We start from the raw sequence: 12,448 nt of genomic DNA on the forward strand, positions 1-12,448 counted from the left end.
CTATTATGGCAGCTTGGAATTCTCAAAAGATTTTTTTCTTGCTTTTCAATGGCCCCCACCATTTGTATGGCGGTGTGTACATCATTAATTATGCACAATTTGTAGTAAATCTAAACACCAAAATATTTTTTCTTTATTAAAACAACAACAGCGGCACCCATTAATATACAAATATTTAGTAAAAAATATGGAAACAAAAGCCACCACGGACACACGCTATTCCATTGCAAATATCATCATCAAATGGATTTCATTTTTTTATTATATTTTTACGATGACATCATCAGAAATTTGTTTTCATTATTTTTTGGCAGGAACTAAACAACGCCAATGTTGTGAAACGACGTTTTTGTTTTGTTATTTGCCGTACACAGATTGTTTCATATTATGTTTTATTAATTTAAATATGTTTTTTCTTCATTTGTATATATAAACCGGAATGTTATATGGGTTAATTCTTCCGACGATTTCAATCGATATTGGGATATAATATCCAATTCCGTTACCTACAACCAATCACATCCAACTAGAAAATAAGACTAAATGAAAATGTGAAGGAATGTCAAAAGCAAAATAACATAATCAATAACAGCTGTTGAACATGTGTTGTTGAAAAATGCCAAATATTGTGAATGATTGAGTATATTTTCATTCGCAATGGCAAAACGTGTTGTCAAATCAGAAGAAGGTGTACGGTTATGCCTTTTAAAATGCGTAATGTTTGAGAATGATGACATTAATTTAGTTTTTACACAAGGTAATTTACATTAAATTACAATGTGATTTATTAATAAATTTTAAATCCATATAAACTGCGCGTGTTTTAGATATCAACATAAAAAACGAAGAAATAATGATATAAATATCAGGTTATCCAGAAGCGAATTAACAACTGTGCACCCACATGCATTGTTAGTTATTCTTGGGGCAAAAATCCTACCTTTCTGAAGGTACATTGTGATTTAAATTACAATACATGTAGTTATAACCTTTACGAACTTAATGGCGTAATATACAAGCCTTGGACGGAACAACTAAGAAATATCAGTTGTATTTGTCCCCGCAGGAAAAATGTTTAAATTAAGTCTATATTTCTTTGAATGATCATGCTCCCTTTTACAAGCTTAAATACGCATTTAGAATCAAGCTTTGATACTGTGCTGAATTTACCTTTAAATACACAACGGAACTCAAAATTCTGCTCATAATGGGGCAATTTTAAATACAACCCTGCGTTTACAACAATAAATAATCACGTTTCCTATTCTTCAAAATATGTTAAATTTCAGAATAATTGTCTAACCAAAAAATTGACAGCTGCTGGACATTTTTTATTATGAATGTTACAATAATTTGAACCAACAAATATTTGTATGCATTTGAAATCTGATGTATTGGAATTGTGAAACTACTGAGAACTACTGGAATTGTGAAACTACAGAGATTATGAAACCAGTGAAATGTGTATGTATACGTAATCAAATAAAATCTGACAGATCAACTTTATATTATTTTAATACTAGTCAAGGATTTGGTACCTAGATATAACAATCGTGTACATTTAGATTATACCGTGTCAAGAAATCGGACACCAGGTTACATCCCTAAGACAATAAAACGTCCCGTATAATTAGGACTCTGTTGGTATTACAATTAAGAGGGGAAATTAATTTTTTTCTAGTTTATCTACTGTACAATTCTCAACTTTCCTCTTACAATACGTCGTGCACTAATTACTGTGAATAGCCAACATATTTATTGTGACTGATACATACTCATTATTGTGAATGATTAGTCTGACGTGGTTGTTTACGTTCCTGTTTACAATGCCACTCAACCATACAATTTGAAGCCGTAAATAAATATAACAAGGGCGGCAACTGTTTTATTTATATATTTCTTAATTAATTATATATTATCATAAAATATAATAAAATTTTTATAATAAAATAAAAATTAATTAATAAAAAATGTCATGTTCTTTTTATTTACTTGTTTTATACAAACCGATGTATTCGTAGATGTGTAGTAAACACAGAGCCTCACAGTCGTATCTGCAACGGCGTCCCGCATTTTGTTCAACAGCCTGTCGCAGCCGAACAACAATCAACAATTGACCTCTATAACTGCATTGTTGTTTTAGAACTTTCTATTTGCGAAATAATAAAACAGAAAAATACACAAAAAAGATCTAGAAATATGAAGTTTTATTATCTATTGATATTAATGGCCCTTCTGCCATTGTCAATGGCCAAGAAATCTAAAGAGAAACCAGATTGGGCCAAAAAGGATATACGTGATTTCACAGATGCCGATATGGAGCGGCTGTTGGATCAATGGGAGGTATGTTTATTACCACTAATGCAAAAAAGTCAAATATTAAAATGTTAATATTATAGGAAGATGAAGAACCGTTGGAACCGGATGAGTTACCCGAACATTTGCGTCCTCAGCCCCAGTTGGACTTATCCAAATTGAACACAGCCAATCCAGAGGAATTGTTAAAAGCATCGAAAAAGGGTCGTACACTTATGACATTTGTTTCCGTAGATGGCAATCCAACCCGCGAAGAAGCTGAAACGCTAACAAAATTATGGCAAACTAGTTTGTGGAATAATCACATACAAGCTGAACGTTATATGGTCGATGATGATCGTGCCATATTCCTTTTCAAGGATGGCGCACAGGCCTGGGAGGCAAAGGACTATCTAGTACAACAGGAACGTTGTAAGGGTGTAACCATTGAAAATAAAGAATATCCCGGGGTATACAATAAGAAAGACGAATTATAGACACATTCCTATCGCTTAAGAATACCTCATGACATTTGTAAATTGTTTTCCAATCTCATGCATTTTGCGCTACTAGTATTTAATCATTTATTTTTTGTAAAAAATAGTATATTCTGTGAATAAAACATAGAACAAATTTTTCTGTAGAATAACAAAAAGGTCTTGTTGTTTTTGTTAGTGATGATGTGGGCTGCCGTACCGGTTGTTGCTTTGGCTATTGTGAATGATTGTGATTGGTTCACAATCATTGTTGTTAATTCATTGTTATTGTTCTTGGCTGCACGTGTTTCAGCCCCCATTCACTTGTTTCTATTTCGTTCGTTAGCTATCACTCACTCGTTAGTCTAGCTCCCCGAAATAAAAGCACAAAATGCCTGTACACGCTAAAATCGGTCCTTCCATTCTTAATGCCGATCTCTCAGATTTGGCTGCCCAATCACAAAGTCTCCTGGACAATGGTGCCGACTATCTACATTTGGATGTTATGGATGGTCACTTCGTGCCCAATCTAACTTTTGGTCATTCTGTTGTCAAGTGTTTGCGCAACAAAATCAAGGACGCCTTCTTTGAAACCCACATGATGGTCTCCAAGCCCCAACAATGGATTGAACCAATGGCTGATGCCGGTGTCAATCTGTATACATTCCATGTTGAACCTGTACAAGATGATATTGAATCGGTTTGCCGTAAAATTAAAGAAGCTGGTATGCAAGTTGGTTTGGCCATTAAACCTGGTACTGGTGTTGAGGCCATTTCGAAATATTTGGATTTGGCTGATGTGGCTTTAGTTATGACCGTAGAGCCTGGTTTCGGTGGTCAATCATTTATGGGCGATATGATGCCCAAAGTGGAATGGCTTAGACAAAATTATCCTAATTTGGATATTGAAGTTGATGGTGGTGTTGGACCTAAGACCATTGAATGTTGTGCTAAGGTGAGTAACTTTATTGAAATGTGTGTGTGGGATTTTAAATTGATATGTTTTGTTTTTAAGGCTGGCGCAAACATGATTGTGTCTGGAACCGCTGTAATTCAAGCTCCCAACCAGAAAGAAGTTATAAGCCTACTCAAGTCTACAGTACAAAACTATATTAAGTGATATTTTTGAAAAGAAGAGATTTCAACATACTAAAGAATCTATGGTAAGTTGTGTGGTCATCATTTGAAAATGCTGATAAGGAGTTCAAAGGTCAAATCATATATGAATGAGTTAACATGGCATAGGAATTAATAGAGCCAAAAATATATTTATAAATAAAGAAAAGAGAAGGGAGTATTTATATACGATCGTCTTTATAGAAGATGGGATAGATAGCCTTTATAAAAGATGGGAAGGAGTCTATTGAAGAGCTGTAGGACGTCTTCATAGACGAACTGAATGAAGTCATAATTGGCGACGTAAACGGAGTCCTAAAAGACGATCTACGGGGAGTTTTTACAGACGAACTGACTGCCGTTTTTATATACAATCGGAAGGAGCTTTAAAGACATACAGGATGGATAGAGATGATGACGGATGAGCTGAAACTGAATGGAGTCATGATTGACGACCTAAAGGGACCTTTACAGACGAACTGAAGGGGGTTCTTACAGACGATTGGCAGGAGTTTTTAAAAAAGACATACGGAATGGATTCTTTTGGACGAACGGAAAAGAGTCTTTATAGGCGATCAGAAGAAAGTCTTTCCGGATGAGCTAAAAATAGTCATAACTGATAAACTGAATAAAGTTTATGGATTAACTAAAGAGAGTTTAAGTTTCTGAAAGCGAGCTAAAGTTTACGAATATACAGTACAAGGGTTAAGAGACTGTGATAAATATCGGAAGTATTTTTTTATAAGGAGGATATAAACGAACTTGAAGAGATTTTTCTGATGAGAACATCGAAGATAGCCTGTTTACTATCATGTAATCTTTAATAAAAATATTTGTTTTTTATTTCAGATATGGTACATCGCAGTAATTTACATCATTGTTGCATTTATTTTTATACAGCGGACTATTATTGGTTTCCTATACAATTTTAAATATAGACACTACTTTAATTAAGAAACAAAAAATCTGTTAATAAATACATATAATAAATTCCAAATTCTACTAAAAAAATATTTTTTATCTTTGCTCCATAGAATGGTAAGTATATTTGTTTCGACTAATCTTATTTTCAAGAAATAGCTCAGTTAAGCAGGAAAACTATATTAATTAATAAAAAACAAATATTTTTATATTTAAACTCGTTTAATATTATGGTTAAGGAGGTCGGTGATAGTAAAAAAGAAGTTTTATAACCGATATGTCGTATTAAATGGTGTAAAATTTCCAAACTTCAAATATAGCTTCACCCAAATCCAAATTAAGTACCAGTTAGTAAACACTAATATAAATTGCCATAACTTCCAATGGAAATCTTCAGGATTCCAGCTCTATCGGTTGGCTTTTAATCCAAACTGTACCAAAATTTAAATTGTACAAAATTTAGTTCACATTCCATAAAAATATGGAATGGCAGTGTGTAATAAAACTTCAGAATTTCCTCTAACCATATCTGGAAATTTTATAAAAATCTGTTTAGTAGTTGCCGAGATATTTGTATTTGAATTCAACGATGGTCCGAAATATACCTCCTGCTCGATTCTGGTCGCCTATTACCTGAAAATGAAAAACCACACAGAAATCGGTCTTTTAAAAAAGGCAAAAATTGTTTTCATAATGTCTGCTGTTGTATGAAAATTATAGCATATTTCTAGGAGCAAAGGGCAATTTCTTGTTGCTTGATATGTAGGTGTGATTGTATGTGATTTATGCACATATGCAATGTAAAATATATTTACTTACACATACACACACTGTAGCTGTATGAAGGAAAAAATTTCCATTTTTGCAAGATCGATTTTTGTGGTGTTTTTCATTTTTTGGTAATAGGCGCCCAGCATCGAACAGAAAGTATATTTTAGAGCACGGAAGAATTGAAATTCGAATAACTCCGGAAATACTTAACCGATTTTTATGAATTTTGCAGCAATGTTTATAGGGAATTCTGCAGTTTTATTACACAATGACATTATATATTTATTACACCAATAAAGATGATTTTTTAGCTATGATCTTTTTGGCAACACTGTTTATAACAGTTTACACACATCTCGTCTTTTGTTTTTCTGTCATACATCTTCAGTTTGGTCCATAATTTAACGATGAATCGTCATACACACGATCAACGTATTCCTTATAAAATTTCAAGATTCTAGTTTTATATACGCACTAAACTAAATTTAGTTCTAATTGTATATATATATATATATATATACAATTAAAACTAAATTTAGTAAATTTTAGTACTTTTCGTACACTTATAGGTCGAATTTCCAAAAACCCAGCCTTATCTCACGCCTACACATCAACAACAACCCACACTCAAAATTTAGCCGTTTCGTCTGGGCGATGATCTGTCAGTCACTCACTCATTTAACACTAAGCTCTTTTATATATTAAGATGAACGGTTATTTTAGAAAAAAATTAAAAATAAGCAAATTTGGGGTTGAATTAAATTTGGCAATGTCTTTATGATTCGAATACATATTTTATTCTAATCTTTTCATACAAAGAAGTAAATCCTTAGTACAGTAGGGATATATCCCATTCCCCCAAATATTTATTATAATGCTTTTGTATAATTTTTAAACTTACCCTTTTAGATTAGATAACGAAATGAAATTTTCTCGTTGTAGTTGTTTTTTTATCTTTTTGTTTATTCATTTGTTTTTGTTTTTTTGCTCAACATTTATGTATACGATATTTATTTTATTTGTTTGATATATAATTTTTTGTTCTGTTTTTTTTTCTGTGTATACTTCCTTTTTATTTAGTTTGTTGTTATTGTTATCATTACACATGCATATATGTATATGTATTTATGTAATGTATGCATATAACTGTAGCATTTCTTTCGAAGTTTTATTTTTAGTTTTAAATGTATATAATATACCTTTTTATTTATTTAGTTTTTTTGTTGTTGTACAAATTAAATATGATATATTTCTTTGTATTCCTCGTGTGAATATGTCTGCCTCAAGTTTTGTGGTGTGAATATTAAAAAAATAGAAAAAATATGGAATTATTTTTCAAAATTATTGTCATTCCATTAGAGTTGTATAGAATAAGTTTAATAGCTACATTCTCACTTTTTTTAATTTCAGCATTTTTGTTTTATATAAATAAGGAAATTAAAGTTTTAAAGCGGGAAAATGTATTACCAAAGTGAAAAATGTATATATGTGCTGCATTCTCAACAAGTGCTTCATAAAAAATAAAAAAATATATATAATTTAAATGTGGTATAGTTTTGGTTTATGCTGGTGGTTTGCAATTGATTTTGTTTTTCTAAAAGTTAGTTCAGCTGTTTGTAGTCATCATTGTTGTCGTTTTTTTTTTAATAAATTGCATTAGGTTAGTTTTTTATTTAGGATAACTTTTTCCTGGGTTAATATAAATAATTTGTATGGCTGTTTTTTTTTTGCAAAATTTCATATTAACATTTAATTTTCTAGGTTTTATTTTTGCTGGTATAAATAGTTTTCGTATTTCAACATTTACTATTTTTTTATTTTCTATTCAACCGAGGATATTGATTCTTTTGTATAAAAATAGCAAAGTGTTATTTTTTTTAATAATTTCAACCCCATATCGGATTTTAGATGAATGAGTTAAAATAAGATATATAATTAAACTAAATTGTTAATCCGAATAAAATTTTTTTATGCCGAAAGTTTTGAAGATTTCATGCAAATGACAGACAATGCGGTCTACGATCTAAAACGATTGGTTTCTCTCTACAACTCCTGTAAAAAGATATTATTTAGCTTATCAAAAAATATTATCAACTCCTTCAAAATCAACACGAGCTTCAGTTAGTTTAAAAGTTCTTCCGAAATTCAGAAGGTCTCCCGGGTTTCAAATTTTCTATAAGGTCCCCCTAATCATTTTCTCTACTCAATAAAGAATGCCTGAAGTTCAATGCGACTATAAAGTCTGACAACTGACAACAAAATTGTTGTTGTAATTATTAAAACTTCTTTCCTGGAAAAAAATTTAAAAGGATTGAGGAAAGAAATGGACAATAATTAAATAGTAAGAACGGAATTACGATTGTAAGAGGATAGGCGAACGTTTTAGGCCTGCTCTCTTTGAATAAAATATAAATAAAGGGATTTTGGGAAACATACATATGTTGATAAGAATTGTTTATAAAGGTTGTTGTTGTAATTATTGACACAGTTTGGCTGTAGCCAAAACTTCTTTCCCGGAAAAAAAATTGAGAGGAGATAGAGAAAAGAAATGGTCAAAAATATTATTATTTTAATGTATGAAATTTGCAAATTGCAAAGAATATCAGAAGTATTTGCGCCATCTCTATTGGCATTAGCCATAAGTTTTTTGAGAAGAATATTTGTTGGTTGAATAAATTGTGTTTCGTGAGAGCTTAAAGGCAGAAAGGAATTTCGGGAAATATATGTCGATAAAAGTTTATAACATAGTTGTACCCGGACCTTAGTCATGTTGGAATGTTTACATTGGAAGAAGTTTTTCATTGTCTGTAACCTGTTGATGCAAAGCGACGATCTGTTGACGTCCAATATAATTATGTCAGGGATGTCTTTACTATAGCATCCGTAGTCCTGACTTATGTGTCATGGAAGCAAAACGGCCATCACGAATGATACAGCACGAAATGATCGACCATATCGAACACTTTGTCCTACCTTCGACAGAAATGTTAAACTCTATATTGATTTTACTTTAAGATAATTAATTAAGTCCACACATGCCGTGATGACGGAATGATATTGAACGCCTTAGACAGATCTAAGGCTGCCAAAATGGTACGTTGGAAAGCCGTATGAGTAACGGAAGCAACAGGGAGTCTAAATACATGGCTACTGGTGAAAGTAGAGAAATTTGGACAACATTTATTGTGTAAAATATTTAAGAAAAATTTTACAAAAATATAAGAAAAATACATGTTCATGTTAAAAATTGTATATATATATATATAAATTTAATATTTTTCTTAAAGAATTTTCTTTAAAAATGTTTACATTTTGTAATATTCAAAAACCTATTTCGTATGCATATCAACAAATAAATAAAAAAATATTGATTTATTTTACTTGAATGTTATGTCTTTTGTTTGCAAAATTTTCATTATGAAATCAAAGCTTCTATTTGTTTTATTTATTGTCTGTCTGTCTGTGTATAAATAAACTATATTCAATTGTTTTTAATTTTTGTTTGTTTTGTTTTTTAATTGTCCTAATAAATTTATTATTTTCTTTGTTAATTTTTTCTTTGTATATGTCACATATAAAACAGCAACTATTTTCTAAATGTACATTTATGTTTGGTTTTGGTTTTTTTAGTTTTCTTCTTATTTCACGAGTTTACAAGTACAACATATTTGTTTTTTCTTCTTCTTTTGTTTCTGTATGTGTTGTAGTTAATTTTTTTTTATTTTATTTATGTATATATTTTTCCTTAGGAGTTAGGAGTACGTGTAGCAGAACCATGTGCGTTTTCAGTTACCATTTAATTTTAGTTTTTTTTTTGTTTATATGTATTTTTTCTGTGTGATATTTATTTTTTTTTTTTGATTTTTCGTGGTGGTGAACCTTTAACATAGAATTGACTTGGTTTTGTTCGTTTGAATGTGTAGCGTTGAATAAGTAGTTTTTTATTTATGTTGGGGAAAAATACAAATAATAAAAATAAATATATTCAAGTGGTTAATATGGGATACAAATAATAATGTATTGTTGTTTGTGTAACCGATTTTGAGCATTGAGACTAGGTTCTTAATAGTATAAATAAATTGTGAACATTTTTTTAGTAAAATAAGTTTGAAATTATTTAAATTGTTAATTATAAAAAATAATAAAAAATTTAAAATATCAGGTTTTGTACAGGAACACGTGTATTTAATATATTATTTTAAACATAACCTGGGTGGCTAACTTCGAGAGAGTATTTCCATTTATTTTTGTCTTCTTTTTTTTTTTAAATGAAAATAAAGAAACGCTAAAGCTGTTTGTATATATTCTTCTTTTGATAATAACAAATCACATGCGTAGCTTCTTTTAAGCATTTTGTTTAACTAAACAAAAATATTAAATTTTTCTGGTCTCATTTTAGTTTTTATACTACAACAAACTACTTTTTATGTGGCTTTTGGTATAATTATTCACACGCACATATAAAATAAAAGGGATATGATTGTACATAACATATTGTTTGTTTTAAAGTTGGGGTGGCGTATTTAAACTTCATATTTTTGTTTGTTTTAGAAATTACCTATTTTTTTAAATCTAGCATTTTTTTATTTTTCTTGTATATATTTTTGTGTAAAGCGAACACCTACTAGATTTATTTTTTTTCCAGTTTCGTTTTTATTAGTTTATGTAATTATTATTGTCTCCTAGTATATGGTTTTTTATCAATATATAATACCTATAAATATATGTATATATAATATGTATATATGTATAATATATGATTATGTTATGTGTATATAGTTTTATTTAGTAATTTTTTCATTTTTAGTATTTTATTTTAATTTTATTATTTTTTATATATATTATAATATATATGTAAATATAAATTCATGTATACAACACTTCATTTTCGAAATTATAAAGCTACAATAGTTTTTGAGTTGAATACGACGACGACATGATTTTAGTGAAATGAAATCGGAAAATAATAAAAAAGCAATAACAACTCAACTCAATGTTGAATTGAATCTAAGGAACGATGAGTGGTCAGATTTGTTTTGTTTTTTTAGCTATGATATAAATTATTCCCATGGCAATACCTATGAAGAAATTTATTTTAGAGGGAGTTAGGATCGTTTGTAATAGAAAAAATGTAAAAAATTAATACATTTTATTTTTTTGTATTGGAGAAATTGTCTTCACAAGTATTGTCACAAGGAAGTTTTAGGCCATTATGAACGTTGTATTCTAATTCTAATTTTTTGTTTTGTTTTGTATAAGCTCAGCTCACATAGTTTTAATAGCAATCTAAACACGTGTTGTTTGTTTTTTATTTATTAATTCTAGTTAGTGATGTTATGCGTGATGTTTGCAAAAAATAAGATTTAAGGATTTGAAATTTATTGTCATGCCATTTTAGAAATTAAAAAAAAAATGCTATAGACTATGTAATGATAAATTGAACTGAAAACCAAATGCTAGTAATTAAAACATCTAGAAGAAAGAACAACTAGCTCGATTAACAGCTTTCTATTTTCCTGTCGGATAGAAAATACCAGAAAATTATTTTTGGTGTATCTTTAAATATGTTAGCATAGACAAACTCTTTTTAAACTTTCAAAAAATAAAATATTTCTCATTGTGCCTTTTCTTTTGACCATAAATAGTCCTCCCGGAATGTGTTTCAAAATACTCTATTGTGGCATTTCATAATGAATTGCTTTAAGTTCGCTGTTAGTATTCTGATAAAGCGTTCTAAATAGACATCTCCTTTTTCGAATTGTTAATTATTTTACAGAAATAGTCATTCTAAAAATGTTTAAGAAAATGAATATATCTTCAAATTAGAAATTGTTTTCAGTTCCAATTCTCCAACAAAAAAATCAAAAAAAAAATATTTAGCATGAATTTCAAATGTATGTAAAATGATTTCTTACAAATTAGTACCATTTTGTTTCTTTGCTATTTTTTTTAAACATATAATAGTTTGACTACATTTTTTTAGTTTCAATAAATATAAGAACAGATTGTGTTTTTAACGTCAAGTGATTCATGTATAAATGTAGATAGATAAATGTATACAAATCACTCTCATGTATCTTTAATAGTTGTTGTTTTTTATTTGTGTGTTAATTGTTTATTTAAAGCTGAAACCCACGCATTATTGTTTTCTTATTGTATGTTTTGTTTTTTTTTTTTTAATATATATATATCCTTTTTTATATGTATAACATATTGTATATACTTACTTATTGTAATAATAATTATGAATTTATTTTGGATTTAATTTAATAATGACATGTTTAAATTGGATATAGAAGTTTTGTAACAATTCACAATTACGAAATGCAGAATTAAGTTTCGAACCAGGCAAACAGTGAAGTTAAAGTCCATCACCATCGGAATATAATGATTAACAAATACTATTATTCATGGTAAACATTTGAATTTCAATTATAAGGAAATGCAATTTCAGTTCCACATTAAACAAGAGTTAAAGATTGTAATATTAATCACATCTTTTTAACCTTATTCATAAATATTTTATACTGATTATCAATATTACAAAACCAAATATCCAAGTTAAACATGTATTATGTCTTATATAAATATTAACTAATTCACTTAAAAATAATAATATTAATAATTGTTTACCTGATAAATTACACAAAAAATATGATTCTGTAAAAATAGTAAAGCAATGACATTGATTTTTATTTCTGTTCTTGCTGTTTTTAATGATTAGAATCATCCTTTTTATTACTAATTTAATTTTATATATAATTATTTCTTTAGTATGTATGGCTTATTAATAGCATTTTTTTTGATTAGTAAAGACATGCCTAGCCCTTACACATTTTAACTAATATATTTCTCATATATATATTTTA

At 29.0% G+C, this 12,448-nt stretch overlaps 2 protein-coding genes across 2 annotated transcripts; both read left to right on the forward strand.

Annotated features, from left to right (window-relative positions):
- The first annotated feature begins 2,190 nt into the window (after window positions 1–2,190).
- On the forward strand, window positions 2,191–2,792 carry LOC133336308 (LDLR chaperone boca). The gene is made up of 2 exons (XM_061544595.1): window positions 2,191–2,343; window positions 2,400–2,792. Exons 1-2 carry the CDS (start codon window positions 2,200–2,202, stop codon window positions 2,790–2,792), a joined length of 537 nt encoding a protein of 178 aa, XP_061400579.1. The 5' UTR covers window positions 2,191–2,199.
- A 370-nt stretch (window positions 2,793–3,162) lies between these two features.
- LOC133336268 (ribulose-phosphate 3-epimerase) lies at window positions 3,163–3,898 on the forward strand. Its single transcript, XM_061544551.1, has 2 exons — window positions 3,163–3,726; window positions 3,787–3,898. Exons 1-2 carry the CDS (start codon window positions 3,163–3,165, stop codon window positions 3,889–3,891), a joined length of 669 nt encoding a protein of 222 aa, XP_061400535.1. The 3' UTR covers window positions 3,892–3,898.
- The last annotated feature ends 8,550 nt before the right edge of the window (window positions 3,899–12,448 follow it).

This window comes from Musca vetustissima, unplaced genomic scaffold, assembly GCF_032173495.1.
Source record: "Musca vetustissima isolate MV318-11 ecotype Yass unplaced genomic scaffold, APGP_CSIRO_Mvet_v1 utg2253, whole genome shotgun sequence".
NCBI classification, from domain to species: domain Eukaryota; kingdom Metazoa; phylum Arthropoda; class Insecta; order Diptera; family Muscidae; genus Musca; species Musca vetustissima.

Excerpts from the sequence above, each read along its gene's own strand:
- LOC133336308 (XM_061544595.1), top strand. The coding sequence starts at position 2,200 with ATGAAGTTTTATTATCTATTGATATTAATGGCCCTTCTGCCATTGTCA. Across the intron at positions 2,344-2,399 it reads GGCTGTTGGATCAATGGGAG|GAAGATGAAGAACCGTTGGA; the intron begins GTATGTTTATTA and ends TTAATATTATAG.
- LOC133336268 (XM_061544551.1), top strand. The coding sequence starts at position 3,163 with ATGCCTGTACACGCTAAAATCGGTCCTTCCATTCTTAATGCCGATCTC. Across the intron at positions 3,727-3,786 it reads CCATTGAATGTTGTGCTAAG|GCTGGCGCAAACATGATTGT; the intron begins GTGAGTAACTTT and ends TTTGTTTTTAAG.